General features: G+C 37.9%; 2 protein-coding genes across 4 annotated transcripts in view; both read left to right on the forward strand.

Moving 5' to 3' along the window:
* NMU (neuromedin U) overlaps positions 1 to 21,437 on the forward strand; it is a 40,118-nt gene extending 18,681 nt beyond the window's left edge. For both annotated transcript variants that reach the window (XM_043905870.1, XM_043905869.1), the window contains exons 3-10: positions 2,786 to 2,833; positions 6,981 to 7,040; positions 8,542 to 8,571; positions 8,662 to 8,712; positions 10,475 to 10,549; positions 13,385 to 13,438; positions 14,201 to 14,240; positions 21,244 to 21,437. In XM_043905870.1, coding sequence (XP_043761805.1) covers positions 2,786 to 2,833; positions 6,981 to 7,040; positions 8,542 to 8,571; positions 8,662 to 8,712; positions 10,475 to 10,549; positions 13,385 to 13,438; positions 14,201 to 14,236 — 354 coding nt within the window. In that variant the 3' untranslated portion in view covers positions 14,237 to 14,240; positions 21,244 to 21,437. The remainder of the gene's footprint in view (positions 1 to 2,785; positions 2,834 to 6,980; positions 7,041 to 8,541; positions 8,572 to 8,661; positions 8,713 to 10,474; positions 10,550 to 13,384; positions 13,439 to 14,200; positions 14,241 to 21,243) is intronic.
* A 2,977-nt stretch (positions 21,438 to 24,414) lies between these two features.
* PDCL2 (phosducin like 2) overlaps positions 24,415 to 26,793 on the forward strand; it is a 34,148-nt gene continuing 31,769 nt past the window's right edge. For both annotated transcript variants that reach the window (XM_043905871.1, XM_043905872.1), the window contains exon 1: positions 24,415 to 24,538. In XM_043905871.1, coding sequence (XP_043761806.1) covers positions 24,533 to 24,538 — 6 coding nt within the window. In that variant the 5' untranslated portion in view covers positions 24,415 to 24,532. The remainder of the gene's footprint in view (positions 24,539 to 26,793) is intronic.

Genomic DNA, 26,793 nt, shown 5'->3' on the forward strand with positions numbered 1-26,793 from the left:
CCCAGCGATCAAACCCAGGTCTCCTGCATTGCAGGCAAATTCTTTACCATCTGAACCCTCAGGGAAGCCCTCTTCCAATCAATGGCCAGAGTCCTCCAATACTATGTTTACATACAGTAAATGTAGCTAAAGGATCTCCATAAAGTATAAATTTCCTCTAGAATTCTGTTATATAGTGTTCACCTAGTTAAGGAATTTCTCTTCTCCTTTCTTAAGAGTTTTGTTAATCCTAAATAAAATGTGAACTTAATCAAATATTTTACCTGCACCAACACTGAGATAAGCAACATGCCTGTCAACCACAAATTGGTACTTGCTGTGGGTGCTTGCCATCTACCTCTATAACGATTAAATTTCGTGCAGCTATAGCTGCTGACCTTCAACACTTCCTTAAAAAGTTCAGGGTGGAGAGCAGAAATGAGGCACTCTGTGCTTCGGGACGGAGAAGGCAATGGCACCCCACTCCAGTACTCTTGCCTGGAAAATCCCATGGATGGAGGAGCCTGGTAGGCTACAGTCCATGGGGTCGCTAAGAGTCGGACATGACTGAGCGACTTCCCTTTCACTTTTCACTTTCATGCATTGGAGAAGGCAATGGCAACCCACTCCAGTGTTCTTGCCTGGAGAATCCTAGCGATGGTGGAACCTGGTGGGCTGCCGTCTATGGGGTTGCACAGAGTCGGACATGACTAAAACGACTTAGCAGCAGCAGCAGCAGAAATATATTAATAAGATGACAAATTAGATAATGGATATTAATGTAGAATATAGAAACATGTATTTTAGCTTGAAATTATATTTCTGTGAAAAATCTTTGAAAAAACTTTTAGATGATAATCAAATGGAGTTTAAAACCACTATAAATTCTTTTATAAAAAATATTTTAAAAAGTAAAATGTTTAGAACATATAGCTAAGCTTTCTACCAGAGGTTTTCAAAATTACAAAGCTATTCAGACACTAGAAACAGGTACTTTTCAAACCAAAAACAGAGACCTAACCATTTTCGAAGGGATTCATCAATGGACTCCACAGAGTTCTCAAAAGCAATTAGTGGTACTTAAAACCACCAGGGCCATAAACTGAACAAAAGGAACAAGTGCTTACCCAAAGGGAAAGATGGCAGACGGTACAGCTCTGCCTTTTAAAGAAAGGAGTACAGAGACTGAAAAGCTTTGCAATTATCTACTAATTTGATTAACTGGAGTTTTTTCTTATTCTGATGTTTTTATTCAAACAATATTGATGCTTTGATTAGTGAACCCTGAGTTTCAAGAGTCTTTGGACTTGACTACTTCACACAGATGGGCAGCCTGGACTGGGGGTGGACAGCTTACTCTTGAGCAAATAACATCTTCAGATACCTAAACATCACTATTTTGGGAGGGACCACTTCCTCCTACCCTACTAAGGCAAACTTAATCACGTTTGGGGATGATACACTAAGCATTGGTCACAATTCAAAGCTTAAAAGGGTATCTTTTGGTTTTCCTCTCTCAGTTGACTTCTTTTTTATGTCCTAAAAGCTCAATACAATTTAATTAGAGAGTATTTATTGATCACGTATTTGAGCACATTAAATAGCCCCTGACCTCAAGAAGTTTACTGTGTGTGTGTGTGTGTGTGTGTATGTGTGTGTGTGTGAGAGAGAGAGAGAAAGAGAGATTCTGAAAAGAATCTTTAGAAGAGGGAGCAGGTGATGGACACAAGGGACAAATAGAATAAAGCAATTCTCCCAATACAAGTTTTGTGACGTAAAAAGGAGACACAAACATTTGTTTTTCTGTAATACTATATGTTACCACATATACTTTCGTTATTCTCTAGGTTAGAGAATCAGATATTTTAGTTCATGTTTTAGTTTACTTCATGTTTGTTGGAAACAATAAGGAGCTTAAGAAATTATGATTGAAGGATATAATTATCCTCCCTTTAGTTTAGTGTGAGAAATTAAATTCAACAAGGAATTCTAGAATTAAAAGGAGACCCCTGAGATGTTATGTCATAAATAGGACTCAACCTAAATCATCCCAGACAGACAAGAATCAGTCCCATTTTTTCCAGTCCCATTTTAAAAGGCCACTAAAGTCATAAATGCCATTAATTACTCTAGACCCCCAACATAGTGCTTAACTTCTCAGCACAGTTTTTAATGATTAATATAAATCTCTTATACTATAGTTTAAAATCTTTTGAAGTTTCTTTTAAGGATAAAAGCTGAGGATAGCTAATTGTCAAGCATAGTCAATAAACCTTCATTGTAAAATAGAACCATTTTCTAATGCTGGCTTCTTGATAGAGAACTAGAAGATGGCTCATGTTGTGTAAGAAAAAGTTTTTACTGTATACTCTTTATTGCTTAGCATGTATGCTATTTTCCTGTTAGTTTAGATGATGTGATTAGATTTATATGTAGTAAAGAACCACGTAACAGGATGCTCCTTAATTTTGAGGCCATTCTTTAGTCACCACACACATTTCTCAGGCTGAATAACACTAAAAGTTTTTCCCTTCAATGTTTGAAGCATCTCTTATCTCTGATGATCCCTACAACTAGAAATGGGGATGTATACCCCTGTGCCTGGGGTCAGATCTTGGGGAAATTCCAATTCCAGGACTTCCTTAGATAGTTTAAAAGCCTCCTCCTTCCCAAATCCAGAGTCCTGAACAGTCATGGAACCTTCATTAATGTTTTACAAGTAACCTGACTTTATAAAATCTGTTTTCTGTTTTTTGTGATCGCCTGTCTGTTTCCAGGATGTAACTGGAATTTTCATGTTTTACAGATAAATGACGCTTGTTTGTCTTTGTTGTCCGTGCATCCACAGCCTCAGGTAATTCCAAATGGAGTTGTTTCAGAGTGATGTAAGCATTTGTGTCATGCTGAAATACTGCATTTCTCCCTCTGGACCTGTCATGATTTTATGGACTTATTAAAACATGTCAACATACTGGAAATTATTATATCATCGGCAGGTAATAATGAGTGTCAAGAATTTATGTAAGGTGCCAGGCTTTACCTCTAAGAACAATAGATATGCAGATAAAGTACCCATATTTTAGAAAGTAAAATGCTAATTTCAAAATCAAATTCTGTGTTAAAATGTGTCTCTGGCTGTATTAAGGGATTAATATTCTGGTCCCTCAATTGAGTTTTCAACCCATGGAGAGATGAACTTACAGAGTCAGATTTAGGAGATAAAAATATCATTGTAACTGAAAAGTCAGTTTGTGAATGTGGTCTTAGACATGCTGACCTTGCTAAAACTACCCCCAGAATGAAACTGAGGTTAGTCAGAGACTCAAGCCGTTTGCCAGAATCAGGTTTTGTGCCCCAGGGCAGTGACAAGGCAAGAACACCTGGCCAGAGAACTGGCTACCTGAGAGACAAGGGCTGGACAGAGCGTGCCCACTTTCTCGCTGCCAACCATCGGTCAGGTTAACTCATTCCTCTTCTAAAAGAAGGCTGGGGAGAGAGGAGTATTAGTCCAGCTCCTATACCTGGAAGTGATACCACCCAGGGTTCCTGGCCTCCCCTAATAAGTAGAAATTGACTAGAGGCCAGGCAAGAAATTCAGACAAAGGTTTTTTGGGGCCCCTGTTGCAGCAGAGGGAGCAAGAACAAATAACAGGGTCCCTTGCTCGAACTCCCTGGGTGTTGGGGTGGGGAGCTGGTTCCTTTATATGGGGTGGGGGTAGGGGTATGTCCAGGGGTCGTAGGGATGGACCCCTGGAGGGATGGAGGGATGGCTTAGGCGTTTTGCCCACCTCTCTGGTGGTGTCCCGGAGAAGGCAATGGCACCCCACTCCAGTACTCTTGCCTGGAGAATCCCATGCACGGAGGAGCCTGGTGGGCTGCAGTCCATGGGGTCACTAAGGCTCGGACATGACTGAGCGACTTCCCTTTCACTTTTCACTTTCATGCATTGGAGAAGGCAATGGCAACCCACTCCAGTGTTCTTGCCTGGAGAATCCCAGGGATGGGGGAGCCTGGTGGGCTGCCATCTATGGGGTTGCACAGAGTCGGACACGACTGAAGCGACTTAGCAGCAGCAGCAGCAGCTGGTGGTGTCCGGTGCAGACTCAGTTCTCCTGCTTCGCTCCTGGCTCTTTAGAAGTAGCGGTTGGGTTTTTTTCGTCTATTGGTATCTTTTTGTCCATAATTTGCCCCAACTGCCCAAACATCAGTTATTTTTAGTCCCATATAGTTTCTTTGCATTTTGTTGCTCAAGGAGAGCTTTGTCCAGGTACAAGCATTGCAGCAAAAGGTCCTGGGTCCCCGCCTGTCTCAGAAACATGGGGAGGAGTGGGAAGTCAGTGTGCCCTTACACGTCTCTGCTGGACGCTGCTCCTTCTGTCTGCAGGTCTGTCCCTGAGTGCCGGTGTAGCAGAGTTAGCCTTCGTGTCATACCTTTCTGAATCAGCATCACTAGTCTCCTGATCAGAGAGGGCTCAGCAGAGGCTCTTGGCTCAGCCCCTCTCAGCGCAGTCAGCTCTGTGCCTGGGGTGACCACTGCACGGTCTGGCCAGGGTGCAGTGCCTGTCCTTCAGTCCTTCCAGAATGTCATCCTGGCCGGTGTGGAGTAGCAGCCTCGTAAAGTGCTGCATTTCTGCTGCCTCACTGGGTCCTCAGCCTGCAGAGGACCACCTGCAGTACGTTACAGGCATTAGGAGGTAAAGAGAAACCACAATCACGATAGGTTGACGTTTGTGAATGATATTTCAAATTGTTTGAGGAACCTTGGTGGATATATAACATGGGATGGATATTAATCAGCACACAAGCTTTTGCATTATATATAAAATTCAGGAGCACCCTCAGAATCACTTTTATGTCTGCAAAATTAAAAGGATGAATTTTAAAGCACTCATCTAAAAACCATAAAAGTAAATTAGGCTTTTATTGGCTTTAGAGACTGTGTGCCTTTTGAGGAGAGCTTGGTATATTTACTATGAAAGCTTTTACACTAATTGATACCATTAAAAAAATAATTAATTTTCACATTAGCTATGATGCATGTGATTCTCTGAAGAGTTCTTCAAAACATTTTTACCAAATAGGAAATAAAGACTCTTTTAAAAGGTCCATGATAAAAAAAAATAAAATATTAAAAATCCCATATGAGAAAAATCCTTAAACAACAGTTGCAGCTCAGTGAATATGGCTTCATGTAAAAAGCTGCTGAAGGAAATAGAATTTGTTTGGAAACTTTTTCTGTCAGACTTCAGTCTTGTTGCCACACCTCGTCTGACTTAGAAGCTGTTTTCCAAGGAGACACCCATGTATCTGAATTTATTCTTCTTTGAGCTGAGACACATGATATCACTAGACTTTTTTATTGTTTTGTATTTTGCAGCATTTCTAGATGGGCCATAAAAAGAAGTTTCAGGAATTTATTTCTAGATTTTTCTGGGTGACCTGCATACCCAACCGTGAAGGGAAAAAGTGAAAGATATATCAGTGTTCACACTCTACTTTTTCTCTCATCTAACTCCTAATCATAGGCTTAGCAGTCAATAAGTGCAAAACTAGGTCAGACAACCTAGCTGTGTGTGGTACTGGGCAAGTAAGTCACAGTCTCTTAGAACCTCACTTGCTTTATACCTGAGAATAACAATTCCCATCCTGTATATATCAAGCTGTGTTTTAAGGACAAAGTATGATTATGTGTATGAAAATGTTTTATAATTTACTGAAATACTACATACTTATGAACCATTTAATATAGTTAATAAATACCCAACAATTTGCACTGGGCAGGCAAACAGAAAAAAGCAGGCCTCTGATGTGCTAGGAAAGGTGTTCAGAGAAGCTGCTTCGTGACTCCACCTGTATCCCTAAGCTATAGCCTACCCTGTTAAACATGTGTGTGCCAAGGGCAAGGGTCTTGTTGGCCCTGAGTAGTCCTTCATGACACATCTTCTGAATTAGCAGTAACTGCAGCTGTAAATCAAGCTTTACAGATCACACATTTTTTTAATGCTACTGCTGTTAATTGCTCTGTCTGTGGCACTGTGCTAAGAGCTTTAGCACATGTAATCCTTCCAAGAATTCTGCACTGATGTTGCCATCCTTGGTTTATGATGACAGGAACTGAAGTTGAGAGAGGTTAGGCAACCAGCCTAAGGTTACACAGCTAATCAAGAGGAGAAATGGAATTTGCACTGCTTGCATTGCAAGCTGCTCAATTCCAGAGACGCTCCCCCACCCCATTTCAGCTTATTATTTCCAATATGTATTTATTAAGTAATCAATTGTTTCTGATGTGACTATGCTGAATTCTGTGCAAAGCAGGTTTCGCCCCTGCTTGTCCCTCTGTGCTCCTCCTAACCACACCCAGCTGGCTGTGAGCCACAGGAGCCCTGCCCTGCTTCTAGGCTCAGATGCTTTGAAAAACCTGATCCTGGGGTGTGCAGTCAGCAACCTAGAAGGGTGGGAACTCAGCCTAGGTGCGCTGTGCGGGGCCTGGGCTTCCTCCCATCCAAACTCCCATTGTTTGCAAACAATTGCAGGATTTTCTTTTTTTCTTTTGTTTTTTTTTTTTTTTTCAGGATTTTCAGATTAGCCAATAATGAATAAATTCATCGAGGTTCACCGCTTTGGCATGTAGATTCAGACTTAGCAGCAAGCTGAGAAGAATAACCGCTCTTTTTGCACTTCCTCATTACTCTCAGTCAGAATTTTAGCAAATATTGAGAAGTTTTGTATCTGGACCCCCAGTGGAAGCCTTAATCAGTGCATATGTGCAATATACAACTTTTTATTTCCTGGTTGGAAAGACAGTTTTACTTTTAGGAGCCAAATTTTTTGTCATGAGAGAAAATGAAGAATTTCAACAGTTGCAATGGGCCATAAGAAGAATTCTATTTAGGGTATTGAAATATGTATGTCCTCATGATCCTGACATTTTATGGTTATTTCTTCTGTGCAAATATTGTTAAAGCAGAGGCATCATCTGTGTATCTTCTTATTTATATTAGGCATCCAGTGCATTGGAGGAGCTTTGCCTCACAATTATGGGGACTCTACCAAAGCCCCAGGTAAGGTTCAAACAGTGTTTAATTTGTAGGCAAAAACAATTGCTCAGAAACATCTTGGAATTCCTCCTGGAAGAAAATATACTCAATTTAGGAAGCATGCTAAGAAGAGCTATAAGAACGAACATAAGTTGATTTTGGATGAGAAACAAACACTTCAGTTTCTTTGATGCCTGAGAATTTAGGGTCATATTAGTGGAGTTTGCAATCATCTAATTGGAAAATCATATGCCCCCCTCAAGTATAAGATGTGTTCTAGTTCTGATGAGAGAAATTTGGGGTCATTTTGGCTCTTTCTCTCTCCCTGAATCATACTACAGTTGGAGACCACATGCATTTTTCTAACCTTGGAGGTTAGGACACTGTACTTTGTCAGAGAGGACATTAATAATGCAAAAAAAAAAAAAAAACAAAGCAAACTGTATTGTCCATGTCGGTTTGAAAATTATATTCTTACTGTGATGTCTTGGTTTCTTATTAAAATTATTATTTGATTCTGTCCTGAAGTGAGGCAATGGGAACTTGAAAAATGGCATAATGTACCATACCTCAGTTGTTGTTCTATATCTTATAGGTGAACTAATTTTAAAACTACCTTATTAAGGATAAAAGCCTCAGGTTTAGAAAATATTTTTCATTAGTAGTTTAACCTATTATCGTTGGTGTATTCTGATTTCCATACCTCACACACGCAGTAATTCAAAGAAAACTTGATATTTTAGAAACATAAATATTTTTGGAAACCAAGTGTTTACAACTGTATTTTTTTTCTGATGTTTTTAACGGTGACATTTTCCAAACCACTTAATTGACTTTTAAATTAAGAGGAAATACAAAACCCACTGGAAAAAAAAAATAATAATAATAAAAAAAAAAAATTAAGAGGAAATATATGACAATGGTGTTTACCCAAGAGTTTCTATTTATATTAAAAGCAAATGAGAACAGAAAAGAACAACAAAAAGGGAATGATATGTCTCATTCTTTTTTTTTTTTTTTTGATATGTCTCATTCTTAAAGACAACTTTTTGGAATGAAAGAGGACTCTAGAAAAGCTTATGGAAGGAAGTAAAAATAACTGATAAGTCTTACTATGCAGTGACAATTACAAATAGTTTGATGTGATTCCTTCTAGTCTTTTTCTCTGAATATTCTATCATGTGATCATATCAGAATTTCCTATTCCACCACTACAGAACACTCATGATGTTTCCAATTTTTTGCTCTTATGAATAATGCTGTAGTAGAGATCTTTTTTTATACTCTTATTTATAAAGTTTTTAGTTAATTGCCCATTTATTTTTAGAACAATATGTACTTAACTAATTTCAGTCTTATATTTTATATATAACATATGTAGCACATGTTTTAAGAATTATAATCTTATAATAAATTATAAATTGTATACTTTACATTTATAAATTTTATACTTTACATTTATAAATTTTATACATATTTCTTATTATTTTCTAATATAATATATTTATAAATCTCTTTTCAATAGGAAACAGATGAAAAAGATAACACCAAAAGGGTAAGGTGATTTCATAAGTATATACATTTTAAAATAATCAGGAAACCTCTGATCATTCATAGTAAAGCTCACTACTTTTTTTTTTAACAGTTCTTATTTCATTATTCGAAGACTCGAAAGTTGGGCAATTCAAATGTTGTGGTGAGTTGTAGAATTACTTATTAGTGATCACTTGTATTTTTTTAAAAAAAACTGTTTTTGCAATTTATCTCATAGAGCTAGATCAAGATTCATGGTTTTTTTTTCTTTAAACATTTATATATAAATGAACAAATGGAATTCAGTATTTATTATACATTTATTTTATATCTCAATAGCTACAAGTACATTAAATCCATTCATTTATTCATCCAACGATTATTTACTGCGTATCTTCTATGTACCAAGCCAAGCACAATTCTAGGTACTAGAAATAATGGCAGTGTCATGCAACTCACATTTTAGAGGCCAAAAAATGCAAATATGATTAAGTAAATCACGTTGGTTTAGTTGTTGATTAGTGCAGTGGGAAAAGACTTATGCAAAGTCATTTTAAGAAATATTTTAAAAGATGATTGTCAAAAATGTAATTATTGCCTGCAATGTGGGAGACCCGGGTTCGATCCGTGGGTCAGGAAGATCCCCTGGAGAAGGGAATGGTAACCCACTCCAGTATTCTTGCCTGGAAAATTCCATGGACAGAGGAGCTTGGAGGACTACAGTCCATGGGATCGCAAAGAGTTGGACATGACTGAGTTACCAACACTTTTACTTTTTCAGAAATATTGACTTGTATTCCTAAGAGCTCCTTATTTGTAACTAGGCATTTGAGAATTTACTCTCTCAGATTATCCAGATACCAATAACTTTAATTCATTTCACTTCTAAATTGTGTGGCTGTAGTGGTGGTTTTCTTTTTGTATGCATGGATTTATAAAGTGCTAACCAACTTATTTCAGTGTTTCAATTTAGAATACTTAAAAATTACTTGACATAATATTCTTTCTAAGCTTGTGACTCACTATCATGGGCCATTTTATGGAATGAGGAACATAGTGTATTTTAAACATATGTTTACCTGTAGGAACATGACTGTAACTATAAACATAGTTTTAAATATTTATCTCATTGAATAACAACTTCTCTTACATGTGAGGAGTTGAAAGTTAGGTTATATGGGCTTTAAACCAAATACACGTTGAACTGATTAACAGGTAACCATCATAGGTGGCTTAAAGTAATCTGTTTGATGAATGAATTTAATGTTTCTGAGAAGGTTCCATTTAAGCCATGCCTTTAAAATGAAACGGTATCAGGTAGCCACATGCCTCAGATGTGCTTTCATTTTCTTCTGCTTGACGTCTTGGGAATATGTATGTTAGTCACATTTTTCACGATCAATGACACGTTGCCATTTTTTGTGTCTCCTGTTGTCTTGTTCCACGTGTTCAGTTTTAAATGAAATATATATTTTATAAGGAAGATTACTAGATGTGTGTACAGTATAATCTTCCAGATGAACATGTTCATGATGGAAAACTGATTCTCAGAGAGTTGATTTCATTTGTCCCAGACCGTTCTTCGTAAGTCTGGAAGCAGACAGGCAGCTTTTTGCTTTTCAAAGATACAGGCAGGGGTTTTCCTTGTTGGCTGGTGATGGAGTTCAGGCCCTCAGGAAAGAACTTCATCAACAGAATGATGGAGATTCCCAGCACAGAACTGCCAACTTTTATTCCATCCCTTGGCCTGTTCTCCACGGCTCTCTGAAATGCTCACAGAGGACTGTCTCGGGTCACGTTTTTCTCATTCTTTTCTGGCTGGAGCGAGCATAGTGGGTAAAAGCAAAGGCAGATAGGAAGCCGTCTTTACGCCCAGTGCTGGGAAGCTGGTGTGCTCATCACGCGTGTGTGTTCGTGTCCCTCAGTCGTCTGTCGTGCATCCGCTGCTGCAGCTCGTCCCGCGACTGCATGAGAGAAGGATGAAGAGGTTCAGACTGGACGTATGTAACCGCCTGCACGCGCGCTCCGCCCCTGCGTGTGGGGCAGCCCTTTCTGCTTATCCCGAGGGGCGGTGGTTTGTAAGATCTTCCCCCATAGGCCTCACGTAGCAGCTAGGTGGCCTCCAGAAGAGGGCTGGTTTGCAGGAGTATTTTCACACTCAGGAGGAGGAGCACTGTTCCCCTCCCCATAGCATATCCTTCTAACTCAGGCTGTGGGCAGCGAGGAAAGCCTGGATTAGACTTCCTTTCAAGGACCGGCCCCTCCCAGTGAGGCAACCTGTTCATTCTTGGTTTGAGAAAGGACATTCCTATTGAGTCATTAGATAGGAATAGGGGAAAAGATCAAGGACCTTTCCTGACCCCTCTGTGTACATGTGGCTTGAATGACAAGCTTTCTATCCAGGTAGCAAAGCATTAGTAAGAATAAGGTTTATGAAGTAAATATATCAGAAATTAAATGTAGGTATTTTGTTTTTTTCCACAATTAGCAAAAATATGGCCCCAATTCAGTGTCTTATGTTTAAGGTAAATATAACTAAGTTAACATATTTTTAAACTGGAAATTGTGACATTTTTACTGCCCTTTGAAAAGAATCATAATTCTCTGATGATGAAAGTTTGTAGGCATTGTTCTTATGTAATGCCTTCCATTATTGGAATACATTATAGTTTTCAGTCTTACGGGATCTCACTTTATTCTTTTGACAATTCTGTTGATACTTACATAAGTAGTATTATGCCTGGTTTACAAAAAGAAAAACAACTCAGAATAGTTAAAGGAGTTTCCCAAGATCACAGTAGTGAGTAGGATTAGAGATTACAACAATTTCTTGATTTCTAGTTTAGGGAAATATTTTTTTTCCACTATGCTGTTCCCTTGGTAGTCTAATCTTGAATATTTCTGTTACTTTATTGTTAAATTTTTCTTAAGTACCATATTAATTTTATTCTTCTACTACCAAAAGTTTTCAAATACCTTTAAAAATGCATAGTTTAGGCAAATAAATTCCTCAAAATTTATTTTTATGATCACTATCTCCTCCCTAAATGCTTCATATGGTTGAAGACAATACTGCTGCCAACTTTAATGAGAAATGGAAGAGTAGCCCCTTAAAGAATTTCCAACATGAAAAAATCAAATCAGTTGTCAACTTTCTAGAAGTAATATATGCTTTTTGAATTAACTTTTACTTTCTGAAGAGTCGTCTTGACTTACAAATAGTGTAAAATTTCAATGTAAAAATCCAGTTTCTTAAAATACACCAGCAAAATTATTAGTTTACTACAACATTTCAGTGTTATTATTTGCAAAATCAAAACTACTCAGTAGCATGGCCAGCTTCGTACTTTGTCTCAATGTTCCACCTTGAGTGAGACTATATTTTCAGATAAGTAGCTGAGAGCATGAACTCTAGCTTGGTAGTAATATCTTATTGGACAAATGATAGCTCCAAAAAGTATTTCACAGCAAACTAGGTTTCCTAGGAATCTATGAGAAAAGAAAGTAAAACACGAATTAAAAAAAAAAAATTACAGTTAACTATGGGCTTTTCTGGGCCTAAATTGCTGAATTTTAAACCATATTTTTGATAGTGAAATATTTTGGGTTCTTAAAGAAAATGAATTTTCAGATTTTAGTAGAGTCAAACACTTTCCTTACATTTTCTTTGCTGGACATCCTCACTTCCATCCCAACATAGTTTTTAGCATTACCTCCCAAATTCTTTTATATACTGTTCTATCACCAATGATAAGACTGAAAAGAACTGTGTGTTTGAGTTTGAAAACTTTAAATTTGGACACATTTTAAGTTTTATGTTATTCTATCTTTCTTTTTCTCTGCTTAATATAAAATACATAGCTGTTCTTAAATAACCATATATAGTTTTTATATTTACATTTTTAAATATTAAAAATTTCCATCTTTAAAGTAATTTGGGGGGATTTATAGTCAGGATGAGAATTAGGTATAGAATGTTCAGAATTTAAGATACATTTGTTATAAAGCAAGGATTTCAACATTTTAATAGCTGTCAGGGACATTTCTTAAAATCTAAAAATATGATTATGTTTATGGAATATTGGAATATTTGAAAATGGTCTTGATGACAAATTTCATAGTGATTGCTGTCCTGACACTTATTTAAGTAGTTTTTGAAAATAGGAAGCTACAAGAACCAACATTTATAGAAATTATAAAATGTTACATACTTTTCTATTAAGTTTGAAATTAAATGTTTGAAAAAAGAAACAGTTCACTGAATAATCAGTTTGTTCCTATTTTTTTAAATTACCATTTCAGTGTATATAAGTATATGGGGAAAATTTCCTCTGAAGTCTCAATGAATAAATATAGTTTACCAAAATTATCCCTCAATTTCAATTTAAATTCCTGTATTTGTGTATTTTAGCTATGACACAGTTCTATTTTATATTTTTTGCCTGTTCATTTGTTAGCACATACAACATGTACTATAAAGAAATTATTTTATTCTAACAAAATGCTGAAAGGAGATTTTAAACAGTTACTTATCTATGAAATGTCTTCTGCCTACTTGTTGATGAATATACATACAACTGACAAATTTCCTGAAAATAGAATCTGTTAGACTGTTAAGGAAATTAGATTAAAATACAACTCTCTGATCTTACTGCTAGTATCACTGAAAATTCTTCAGGTGTAAATACAAAAATTACTTAATGATATGAATTATATACCCAAATCCTTGATTCCCTCTTTATTTAATTATGGTGGTTGAAAATAACTATATCCTCAAGAAGCATTTGCACTTACTTTTACTGTTTGATTTTTAATATCCTCATTTTCTCTTCCAGGAAGAATTCCAAGGTCCTAATGCAAGCCAAAGTAGAAGATACTTTTTATTCAGGGTATGCATATACTGTAATTCTTTAAAAATTCAATCAATATCAGCATTGAAAAGTATTTTCACTGTGCATTTATTTATATTAACGTGTAAGTTTTAATTGTTTTTAAGTTTATCCCAAGATATTTGATATCAAGTGTTACAGTCTGAGATTCACTTCTGTCACCAGCTTGTTGCTCTAATATTATGGTATCTCTGATCTCTTCTCTAATCCAGTATTCATGGTTGTAAATACCCCAAATAGCATTCACTTGTTTCATGGTTTAGTTCCATAATGTTTCATCTGCAGGAAATAAGTGTCTCAAAGGTGTATTACTCCTTAAGTTTTTTTTTTTTTTTTTGGCCGCACCACGTGGCATTCAGGATCTTAGTTCTGTGAACAGGAATTAAACCTGTGCCTTCAGCTGTGGAAGCACGGAATCTTAACCACTAGACCACTAGGGAAGTCCTGATACTACTCCTTAAGTTCTAATGAAATATTGAGCTAAAGAAATATTAGCCAATGAAATATTTAGTTAAGGAAGGTCAACATTATTATAAAGTCTAAGCAGAGCCATATAGTAAGATTTGCATTTTGGAAACTAATTCTAACAATAAATTGGAGGAGAATGGACTGAAGGAAGGAGGAAAATAACAGATAAGGAAAACATAGATAAGGAAGAAATAATGGTATTATTATCTCATTGAGATCATTAGTCTGCTTCCTATGAAAATTAACTTCCCTCCTCAGTTACATTGCTTTGTTTCTAACTTAACTATTTTCCAGCCACGCAATGGAAGAAGATCAGAAGGTTACATTTAAAATGGTAAGTATATCACAATTCAACTCAGTTTGAAAATTTCTCATTTTCACATCTTCACAAATTAACCTGTGCTCAGTATATTTCTATTATTTGATTAATGTATACATTAATATTATATATAAACACTGCAAAGATAGAGGCTGTGAAGACTTCATATAATGGAAAATGCTAGTATTTTAGGACCAGATTTTCTTTGCCCATGTCATATGCACCTCACACTATGTCACAATAGTCATCATCATTTTTGCAGACATTGACCTAATCATCATTTACTATACAAGTAGAATATGTCAGAGGTTGTGTATTTATTTTGGTAATCAGTGTTAGAAAAACGCCGCAGGAGGAAAAAAAACGCCTCTAAGGACCGGTGGTAAAGGCCTTTATTGAGCGGTCGCTCTCAGGCAGAACTCCCGGGGGCAGATGAGTGAGGAGACAAAGGGAGTCTGCGAGGTATGAGGGGTTGGGGAGGGGTTTTATAGCCAGGGCCGGAGTCCAAGCCAGGTCTTTTCATATAAGGAAGAAAGCTCGGGCTACAGCGGCGGTCAGTGTCCAAGGGCTCTGTGTTGGTACCTGATTGGACCAGGCTGCAGGGGGTCGGTCCCCGGAAGTTTAGCCAGCCTCCAGAATTTGCCTTGTGGCACTTTCCCGGGGCATGCCCCGACCTTTCAATCAGTATCCACAATAGTGGGCCAGAATTTACAGACTGAATGCCTTTCTGTTCTACAAGTAACCTATATTCAAAGATTCTTTGTAAGAGTTGTGCTTACCATCTTTAGAGAACTAGAAAAATGTGGAAAGACAGGAGAAAATGACTTTTGCTTCGGTACTCCCAGAGTTTCCGTATCTGTGTCGGAGATACAGTAGACCCTTAGTAGCTATTGAATGGCCCCACACATACTTAATAAGTATGTTAATCTTAATACTTATTATACTATAAATTTTAAAATTAAATGCACACTGATAGATTTACACCACAGAAATAAAACAATGTTCTACTAAAAAGTTAGTAGATGTGACATTGACAAAAGTGATATTGACATTGATGTCTCTCAGTCGTGTCCGACTCCTTGCAACCCCATGGACTGTAGCCTACCAGGCTCCTCCATCCATGGAATTTTCCAGGCAAGAGTACTGGAATGGGGTGCCATTTCCTTCTCCAGGAGATCTTCCTGACCCAGAGATTGAACCCGGGTCTCCCGCACTGTAGGCAGACGCTTTACCGTCTGAGCCACCAGGGAAGTCCTACTAACTTAAGTAATCCTAAATGCAGATTCTATGCTGAACATACTTTTGCAAATATTTCATTCATATAATTTAATCTCAACCCTTGAAGACATATTTATCTTAAGAATGTAAAATTCTTAATATTTTTTTCATAGAAACAAAAATCAAATCACATATTTTAACTAAAAAGATAACACCAAAATTATATAATTTCTAGAAAATGAAGGTAATGAAAACACACATGTTAAAACTTATGGACTCTAATAGAACCATATTTTGTGGAAAATTCGACACTTTAAGTGCTATCAAGCAAGAAAGCCATGAAATTAAAAGATGCTTGCTCCTTGGAAGAAAAGTTATGACCAACCTAGACAGCATATTAAAAAGCAGAGACATTACTTTGCCAACAAAGTTCCGTCTAGTCAAAGGTTTGATTTTTCCAGTAGTCATGTATGGATGTGAGAATTGGACTGTAAAAAAAGCTGAGCACCAAAGAATTGATGCTTTTGAACTGTGGTGTTGGAGAAGACTCTTGAGGGTCCCTTGGACTGCAAGGAGATCCAACCAGTCCATCCTAAAGGAAATCAGTTCTGAATATTCATTGGAAAGACTGATGCTGAAGCTGAAACTCCAATACTTTGGCCACCTGATGCGAAGAACTAATTCATCTGAAAAGATCCTGATGCTGGGAAAGATTGAGAGAGAAAGGAGAAGGGGACGACAGAGGATGAGATGGTTGGATGGCATCACCAACTCAATGGACGTGAGTTTGAGTAAACTCCATGAGTTGGTGAAGAACAGGGAGGCCTGACGTGCTGCAGTCCATGGGGTTGCAGAGTCGGACAAGACTGAGCGACTGAACTGAACTGAAGCAAGAAAGAGTGAGTGAATTAGGAATTTAAGTCATTAAGTCAAAAAGAACAATGAGGTAAACTTCAGGAAAGCAGAGAAAGCATTATAAAATGGAAGATGAAATTAATTGATTATAAAATAGTAAAATACAAGAACTTGTAAATAGACCAAAAATCTGATTTTTTAATAAAATATGTAATAAAGGGCTTCCTTGGTGGCTCAGAGGTTAAAGCGTCTGCCTGCAATGCAGGAGACCTGGGTTTGATCCCTGGGTTGGGAAGATCCCCTGAAGAAGGAAATGGCAACCCACTCCAGTATTCTTGCCTGGAGAATCCCATGGATGGAGGAGCCTGGTGGGCTACAGTCCATGGGGTCGCAGAGTTGGACAAAGTCTCCTAATTTTCCTAGCCTGATAATCAATGAAAAAGAAAGAAGCCAGAAATGTACAGAAACACAAATGAAAAGAGAGAAATTAAAACAGATATAAAATTAATGGGAATCATAAAAGTAATTTGCAAATCACTGTGGCTATCAGTTTGTAAACCTGGATAAAATGGAGGCTGTATAACAAATTAGCTGCTACCAAAATTGACCTCAGAAAAAAGAAAAAAAAAATCTAACTAGACTGATGACTTTGTGGGGGGAAAATTGAGAACATTATCTGGGAACTCTCCCCTCAAGGTACTAGGTCAAGAAATTTTGGATTTCCCAGCTCAGAGAAGGAAGAAAAATTTCAAATACTCTTATGAAGTCAGCAAATACTAATACCAAAACCTTACAAAGTTAGTATAAGAAAGGAAACTGTAGGTCAATTTTATTTATAAATATCAATGCAAACATTAAAAAATATAGAAAATAGTATTCAGCAATATATTGAAAGAATTATATAACCCCATGAAGTGAAGTTCATTCCATCAACTAAGATGGTTTAACATTAGGAAGTGTAACTATTTAACATAGTGTTGGAAGTTTTGGCCACAGCAATCAGAGCAGAAAAAGAAGTAAAAGGAATCCAGATAGGAAAAGAAGAAGTGAAACTCTCACTGTTTGCAGATGACATGATCCTCTACATAGAAAACCCTAAAGACTCTTCCAGAAAATTACTAGAGCTAATCAATGAATATAGTAAAGTTGCAGGATATAAAATTAACACACAGAAATCCCTTGCATTCCTATATACTAACAATGAAAAAACAGAAAGAGAAATTAAGGAAACAATACCATTCACCATTGCAACAAAAAGAATAAAATACTTAGGAGTATATCTACCTAAAGAAACAAAAGACCTATACATAGAAAACTATAAAATACTGATGAAAGAAATCAAAGAGGACACAAACAGATGGAGAAACATACCGTGTTCATGGATTGGAAGAATCAATATTGTCAAAATGGCTATTCTACCCAAAGCAATCTATAGATTCAATGCAATCCCTATCAAGCTACCAACGGTATTTTTCACAGAACTAGACCAAAGAATTTCACAATTTGTATGGAAATACAAAAAACCTCGAATAGCCAAAGTAATCTTGAGAAAGAAGAATGGAACTGGAGGAATCAACCTGCCTGACTTCAGACTCTACTACAAAGCCACAGTCATCAAGACAGTATGGTACTGGCACAAAGACAGAAATATAGATCAATGGAACAGAATAGAAAGCCCAGAGATAAATCCACGAACCTATGGACACCTTATCTTTGACAAAGGAGGCAAGGATATACAATGGAAAAAAGACAACCTCTTTAACAAGTGGTGCTGGGAAAACTGGTCAACCACTTGGAAAAGAATGAAACTAGAACACTTTCTAACACCATACACAAAAATAAACTCAAAATGGATTAAAGATCTAAATGTAAGACCAGAAACTATAAAACTCCTAGAGGAGAACATAGGCAAAACACTCTCTGATATAAATCACAGCAAGATCCTCTATGACCCACCTCCCAGAATATTGGAAATAAAAGCAAAAATAAACAAATGGGACCTAATGAAACTTAAAAGCTTTTGCACTACAAAGGAAACTATAAGTAAGGTGAAAAGACAGCCCTCAGATTGGGAGAAAATAATAGCAAATGAAGAAACAGACAAAGGATTAATCTCAAAAATATACAAGCAACTCCTGAAGCTCAATTCCAGAAAAATAAATGACCCAATCAAAAAATGGGCCAAAGAACTAAACAGACATTCCTCCAAAGAAGACATACAGATGGCTAACAAACACATGACAAGATGCTCAACATCACTCATTATTAGAGAAATGCAAATCAAAACCACAATGAGGTACCATTACACACCAGTCAGGATGGCTGCTATCCAAAAGTCTACAAGCAATAAATGCTGGAGAGGGTGTGGAGAAAAGGGAACCCTCTTACACTGTTGGTGGGAATGCAAACTAGTACAGCCACTATGGAAAACAGTGTGGAGATTTCTTAAAAAACTGGAAATAGAACTGCCATATGACCCAGCAATCCCACTTCTGGGCATACACACTGAGGAAATCAGATCTGAAAGAGACACGTGCACCCCAATGTTCATCGCAGCACTGTTTATAATAGCCAGGACATGGAAGCAACCTAGATGCCCATCAGCAGATGAATGGATAAGGAATCTGTGGTACATATACACCATGGAATATTACTCAGCTGTTAAAAAGAGTTCATTTGAATCAGTCCTAATGAGATGGATGAAACTGGAGCCCCTTATACAGAGTGAAGTAAGCCAGAAAGATAAAGAACATTACAGCATACTAACACATATATATGGAATTTAGAAAGATGGTAACGATAACCCTATATGCAAAACAGAAAAAGAGTATGACAAAAAAATAAATAAATTAAAAAAAAAAAAAAAAAAACAGAAAAAGAGACACAGAAGTACAGAACAGACTTTTGAACTCTGTGGGAGAAGGTGAGGGTGGGATGTTTCAAAAGAACAGCATGTATATTATCTATGGTGAAACAGATCACCAGCCCAGGTGGGATGCATGAGACAAGTGCTCAGGCCTGGTGCACTGGGAAGACCCAGAGGAATTGGGTGGAGAGGGAGGTGGGAGGGGGGATCGGGATAGGGAATACGTGTAAATCTATGGCTGATTCATACCAATGTATGACAAAACCCACTGAAATGTTGTGAAGTAATTAGCCTCCAACTAATAAAAATAAAATAAAATAAAAAAATAAAAAAAAAAACAAAAAAAATTAGGAAGTGTATGAAAATATTTTCACCTTTAAAAGAACATTTTTATAATCAACTCAGTACAGGTATACCCCCATTTTATTGCACTTTGCTTTACTGCACCTCACAGATATATTTTTTACAATTTGAAGGTTTGTGGCAACTCTGTGTTGAGCATGTTTATCAGTGACATTTTTTCCAATGGCATTTGCTCAATTCATGTGTTATGTCTCATTTTGGTAATTCTCATAACACTTCAAACCTTTTTCATTATCACTATATTTTTTACAGTGATCTGAACAGTGATCTTTGATACTAGTATTTTACTTGTTTTGGGGGTGCCGTGTCCACATCCATGTAAGGTGGCAAAGTTAACTGATAAATGCTGTGTGTGTTCTGACTGCTCCACCGGCCAGCGAGTCCACTGTTACTCTCCCTCTCGTTGGGTTTCTCTGTTCGCTGAGACACAATTCAGTTTTGAAAGAAGTGCTACTGTGAGTAAAATGCTGTCAAACAGCATTGTTTGCTACAGAGAAATTGTTCCTGAAAGGAAGAGTCAATCAATGTGGCGAACTTCATTGTTATTTTATTTTAAGAAAATTCCACAACCACCACAGCCTTCAGTGACTTCAGCAGCTATCAAGATGGAGGCAAGACCCTCTACCAGGAAAGAGATTATGACTCGGTGAAGGCTCAGATAGTGGTTAGCAATTTTTAGCAATAAAGTATTTTTAAATTGAGGTATGTGCTTTGGTTTTTTTGGACATGATGCTATTGCACACTTAACTATTGTATAGTATAAACATAACTTTTACATGCACCAGGAGACCAAAAAATTTGTGACTTTTTTTACTGAGATAGTCACTGGAACCTAACCTGCAGTGTCTCTGAGGTATGCCTATAGATACTTTTGGCAAAGTGCCACATACATTTCTGATGTTTTCAAAGAAGATCTTATAGAAAGAAATTGGAAAAGAAATTAACAATATTTATATAATGGTCTCAAAGTCAGTAGAAGGCTTGATAGTAAAACATTTTGGAGTATTTCTATTAACATCAGAAACAAAACAAGGATGCTCTGTCTCCTTTTATTTCATGTAGTTCTTAATGCAATAGCCAATTCAGTTAGACAAGAAAAAAATAAAAGATACAAATATTGGAAAAGTGAAGAAAAAATTTCATGTGCTCATGGGACATACTTATGAACTTGAATCAACTATATTTGGTATTAACTCATGTTTCAAGGAAGGCTTATGTTACATCAAGAATATGAGCAAACATTCCTAATTTTTACTTGTTTCAAGGAACTAGAACAAAGAGTTAATGAAAAAGAAATATCTTTTATTATATTACAAATGTTGAGACATTATAAAATATGAACACAAAAATTTAATACTAAGTGGGAAAAGTGTATGATTTTAACACCAAACTAAGTGTGAAAGTGAAAGTGAAGTTGCTCAGTCGGGTCTGACTCTTTGCAACCCCATGGACTGTAGCCTGCCAGGCTCCTTCATCCATGGAATTTTCCAGGCAAGAGTACTGGAATGGGTTGCCATTTCCTTCTCCCGGGGATCTTCCCAATCCAGGGATTGAACCCAGGTCTCCTGCATTGCAGGCAGACACTTTACCATCTAAGCCACCTGGGAAGCCCATTTATAGAGATGTCTATACTAAAGTAAGTATGTATAGACTTGTATATGTATACATTCATATACCCATTTGTACTTGAACTTTTCTTTTTTTTTTTTTAAACAGAATGCCAGCTATATTCTGCAGAATCAACGCTATGGGATATAAAATCTACTGACTTTTTTTTCTTTTCTTCTGAAAAGCAATCCTTGCTAAGTTTAACAAGTTTGAGAATCCCTGTGTTGTAAACATTCTTAGTAAAAGTTGACTGAGATTGTAAATGTTTAATTTATTGAAAATTAAAGAAGAATCTTAAAATATTTTTTCTTTGTGTTTAATGATAAATAGTGTATAATAAAGCTGTAAATAATTATGTTCCCTAGATTCTTGAAGCTGTTGATGGTACTCTTTACAATGCTCTTTAGTTATTTTATGTAAGACACTTAGTAGAGTTGAGTTTTAAGGAGCTATTTTAATTTTTTCTGTTTGGATTTCATCAGCAACAAAATACCAACTCTTACAAAATACCAGAATGTCAAAAAGCTAGCAATCTTAGAATGTGCATGCCAACTAAAACTGTTACTAGTTGGAGGATTTGGCCATGATTAATCCAATAGCCCAATAAGCAAGTTCTGATTTATGTACCATAAAATTGCTGCAAACATATCAAGAGCCAGCTTTTTCTACCAAGTAGTAGTATTAAGTTTATTTGTTTAAACTTAATTTATTTATTTATTTGTTATTTGTTTATTTGTTTGTTTGTTTATTTGTATTTATTGGAATATAGTTGATGTACAGTGTTGTGTTAGTCTCTACTGTATAGCAAAGTAAACCAGTCATACACATAAACATATGCCCACTTTTGTAAAGATTCTTTTCCCATATAGGTCATTACAGAGTATTTTGTAGAGTTCTCTGTGCTATACAGTAGGTCCTTATTAGTTATCTAGTTGTTTCACCCTGCAGCATCTGAAAGGCAACCAGCCTTGTCCATTACCAGAAAGAAGACACTCTTACTAGGAGAGAATCATGAACACAGTGGGTGAACTTCTTACATCAAATCAGTGTTTAGTGGTCACGTGGATATTTCCCCTGGGTTTTCCCTTTTGATATGGCCTCTTGGATAACTGCCTTCTCTACCAGCAGGTTGCTAACTGATTAGAGAAGCCTGGCTCTCTGTGTGGATAGGATTAGGTCTTACATTCTTCAGAGTATCTAATAAACTTTTGTCTTACTACTGATTATAACTTAAATTATGACTTTTACTAACGGAGTCCCTGAATTTCACTTCTTGTCAGTCCATGTGAAAAACATAAGAAAGAAGGAGCAGAAGAGAACAAAAAATATCTTCTTTAAAAAATGAATTGACTTGACAAGATGGGAACTTGAGACCCAGAGTGTTGCCAGAGCTGCTCTAGGTCTTTGCTCAAAACCTGCCAACCCCCACCTTTAGCAAAAGTTAATATAAATCTTTAAACTAAAGGCTCCAGAGATAATAAAGGAAGCTACAAACAAAGACCAGATGCAACCAGCTGGGACCAAGATGTTCACAGATCTGACCTCCAAGAGACTCTGCATCTCATTATACATTGATTTTTACCATATTATCATATTAAATGACACAACTTCTGATGGCAAAGACCTGACATTAAGAACCAAAAAGGATAAAAAGGAGTGGCACTCCATACCCCAGAAGACTAATGCATATGCGTTCCCATCATTAGCCTCACTCCTCCTCACTTGGTCGTTACTTTTTAAAATTAAATCCCTCTCCTTATCTGGGCAAGAAGTTAATCTGTGAACTTAGTTTCCTCCTCTCTATTCTTGGGCCACTGAACAAAGCTTGTGCTCCCTCTATCTCAGCTTTGGCTTCTTTATTGGGCTGATGGAACTTGAAGGGATAAAGAAACCACCCTTGCCCAGACAGAGAACCAGTGCCTGTCTAGGGCCTGAGCAGCTCCATAGGACTTAACTTGCTAAGGAATGAGCTCTAAAGCCCTAAATGTACAGGGCAACCTGAGCTAGTGTTCCGCACAGTAATTCAACTAGCCTGGATTTGGGAGTATCAGAATAAGAAAAGGAGTTGATGGCTAATTCAAGCAGCTCCCAGGGCCTCTTGGAAATCTAGTGAAACTTAAGGCCACATAATGTTTGGAGGTGCTCTCATAGTAAAAAGAAGAAGAAAGAGGAGAAAAAGAAAGAAGGAGGAAGATGGGAAGAAGAGGGTGGAGAGGGGAGGAGGAGGCAGGATATAAGAAAAAGAAGAAAATATAACAAAACACGGGCCATTAGGAGTCCAGAATTTGTATTAACTGGGCACTACAGATGGGTGTTCATTGGAAGGACTGATGCTGAAGCTGAAACTCCAATCCTTTGGCCACCTCATGCGAAGAGTTGACTCATTGGAAAAGACCCTGATGCTGGGAGGGATTGGGGGCAGGAGGAGAAGGGGACGACAGAGGATGAGATGGCTGGATGGCATCATCAACTCGATGGGCATGAGTTTGAGTAAACTCCGGGAGTTTGTGATAGATAGGGAGGCCTGGCGTGCTGCGATTCATGGGGTCGCAAAGAGTCGGATGCGACTGAGCGACGGAACTGAACAGAACTGACAGATGGAGTGGTCCAATGCTGAGTTCGAGTTTAAAACTGACTAAAACCATTTTTTCTTCTTTTTCAAATCTTTTCACATCTTTGTAATTATGGGTATAACCGTGTTTGGCAATATCAGCCGTTTTTCTCATGTTCCTGGGAGCTCCCAGTTCCTTTCCTTAATTGAAACAGCAAGGAATCAAACTATCTAGGTTTCCTATCTAAGGACTGAGCTTCCTACCTAAAAGCAATGGGTTTTTAAGATGGGGGGAGAATCATTTGAGAATCTGATGAAAGCTCTCGTCCTGAAGTACACCCCCAAAATTCACACATACAACAAAATTACATGCGCTTTGAGGGCTGGGGCTCAAGCCCTCAGGCGCTGAAGTCCCTCCAAATATAAGCTATGGGTCCCGGGTGAAGAACTCTGAAGGGTTTTTCTCCCCAAGATTTTGTTACTTCCCAGTGAAGACAGGACTCAGGGATCGAAGGATGCCGGAGGCTCTGGTGGTGGCGGAGAGAAGGGTGGGAGGCATGCTCGCACCAGTACTGCGAACAGAAAGGCACCTCGGGGCAAATGCCCAAGAACAGGGGCGTCAGGCCCCAAAGCCGCCGCCTAGGCCACGCCTCCGCGTTGCCCGGCAACAGAGCTGCGCCCGGCACGGCGCGTCCTAGGCTCTTGTTCTCCCCGCCCCCTTCCTGCGGGCGGTGGGAACTGCTGGGACCGCGGTGGCTCCCTTACCGCTCTGAAGGGACCGGCCCGGCCCGAAGTCCCGGCCGGAAGTTGGACGACGCCGGAGCGTGAGAGGCGAGGCCGAACACCATGCAGGTGGGAATAGCGGACTCCGGTGACCGTGGGGCACCCTAAAGGCTTCCCCAGCGGTGTTCCTACAGGAGTTAGGTTCTAACATTTGTTCTCAGTAAGAGCTAAATTTTGCGTCCGTCTCTGTCAGGGTTGAAGAGAAATGCAAATAAGTTCTAGGAGAACGCCGTTTTTTCAAAATTTGAGAAAGACGTAAGGTTTGTCGCTGAAGGAAACCTTTCACACCTAAATTCTGGAAATCTTACTGCCGCACTATTTATGACTTGAGAAACAGACCATCATTTTTAACCCAACTGTAATTCAATTTAAGTATCCTGCCCCACTACATTTTAAAAAGGTCAAGAGAGGAGACCCTAATAGTCGCATCTGTCTTGAGAAAGCCCAGGTGTCCCTGGAGTTTCTCCTACATGGTCACAAAAACTCTGTTAGACTTCCATTAATCGTCGGTGAAGAACCCGCCTGCAAACACAGGAGACGCGGTTGGATTCCTGGGTCCGGAAGACCCACTGGAGAAGGAAATGGCAACCCACTCCGGTGTTCCTGCCTGGGGAATCTCATGGACAGGGGAGACTGGAGGACTATAGTCCTTGGGGTTGCAAAAGAGTCCCAAACGACTTAGCGACTGAACAACAATTCATAAAAAGGCTGCTCCTCTAGCTAAACCTACCTTATTAACAAGAAGCCTGTGCTTTTATTTCCTTTTTTAAAATCAGAGTAAAATTACCATTTTCCAACTTAGCAAATAGCTTATTTGCACCAGCTCCTCCCAATTAAAACCTTTAGGATTTTTCTGGTTTTACATATTTAATTTTGGTAATTGTGTATGCTGTGTAATTTATTAGGATATTTTGCACACAAATTAACATAATTTTAATAGATGCTCTTTTTGGATTAATAACAGATTCCTGAAAGGTACATTTTATTCACTATGGAAAAGCATTGCAGATTTGTCCTGATTTGCATCTACTCTTCAAGAAACAGGCTGAAATATAATTGAGTAAAGACAGCAGCACATTAATCTTTGTTTATTTATTCATTGATTTATTCAACAGCCAGTTATTCAGTGCTTATGTGTGACTCTAAAAAGAGGTTACTGTGGGGAAATAAGAGTCAGATATAACTATGTCATGATAAATACCGTAATACTTTAATAATGCGGATTGTGGTGCCTATTTCTATTTTGTTTATTATGATTTCATAGATGATTTCTTAAAGGCAAGGGAAGATCGGCATATAGAGCATTTACTATTAAATCCCTTTGCAACTCATTCCCAGGTCAGTTAAGGAGAACAGTCAGAGCTATGAATGAAACCATTAAGTATGGAGGTAGCTTCCCAAGGTAGCCCAGTGGTAAAGAGACCGCCTGCCAACGTAGGAAATGCAGGTGTGATCCTTGGGTTGGGAACATAACCTGGAGAAGAAAAGGGAAACCTGTTCCAGTATTTTTGTGTGGAAAACCCCGTAAACAGAGGGAGCCTGGCAGGCTAGTCCATGGGGTGGCAAAGGAGTTGGCTACGACTTAGCAACTAAAAAACAACATTGTGATGTCATGAATGTCAAGAAAGTGTTTTAACAAGAAAAGAGTGACAACCTTTCCCAAATTCTGCCTAAGAGATCAAATATAATGAATATCCACTGAAAATGACAGCATGGAGCTCCTCGGTGACCTTAGACTGGTTTTGAAAGGAGTATTGGTGGTAGAAGCCAAATTTGGACTAGGATGCAGAGTGAATAGGAGATGGAAGTGATTATAGAATATATAGACAACTATCTTAAGAAGTTTGAGCAGGGAGGGAAAAAGAGAGATAGGGTGGTAGGGTGTGTGAAGTGTAGGGAGGGTTTTTTTTTTTTTAAAGATGACTGCTGGATTTTCTGATAATAATGAGCTTGGTTATTTGGACCAACTCCTCTGCTGAACATAAGTAAAACTACCTCTGATCCTTAAAAGCATCAGAGGTAACATGATAGAAAACGATGAGACCAAAATCGAAGGGAAAGTAGAAAAGCAGGTGAATGGATTTCTAGAGCTTTAAAGCCGCTTTTACCCCTAAGGGCATCTTAACAATCTGCAGTTTGGTTCTGGGTATAATCACAGGGTGAGAAGGAACCCAGGAGTTTGGCCTGTGAAAGCATGGGCAGGTAATAGGAATATGAACCAGAGATAAACTCATGTCTAGGGAAATTCAAGGAACATTGTCTTGATGCTTGGTGGAGCAGGGGATAAAAAGAAAAGCAATAAAACCTATCCCCAAGAAGTTGTG

This window comes from Cervus elaphus, chromosome 6 (genome assembly GCF_910594005.1).
Source record: "Cervus elaphus chromosome 6, mCerEla1.1, whole genome shotgun sequence".
NCBI lineage: Eukaryota > Metazoa > Chordata > Mammalia > Artiodactyla > Cervidae > Cervus > Cervus elaphus.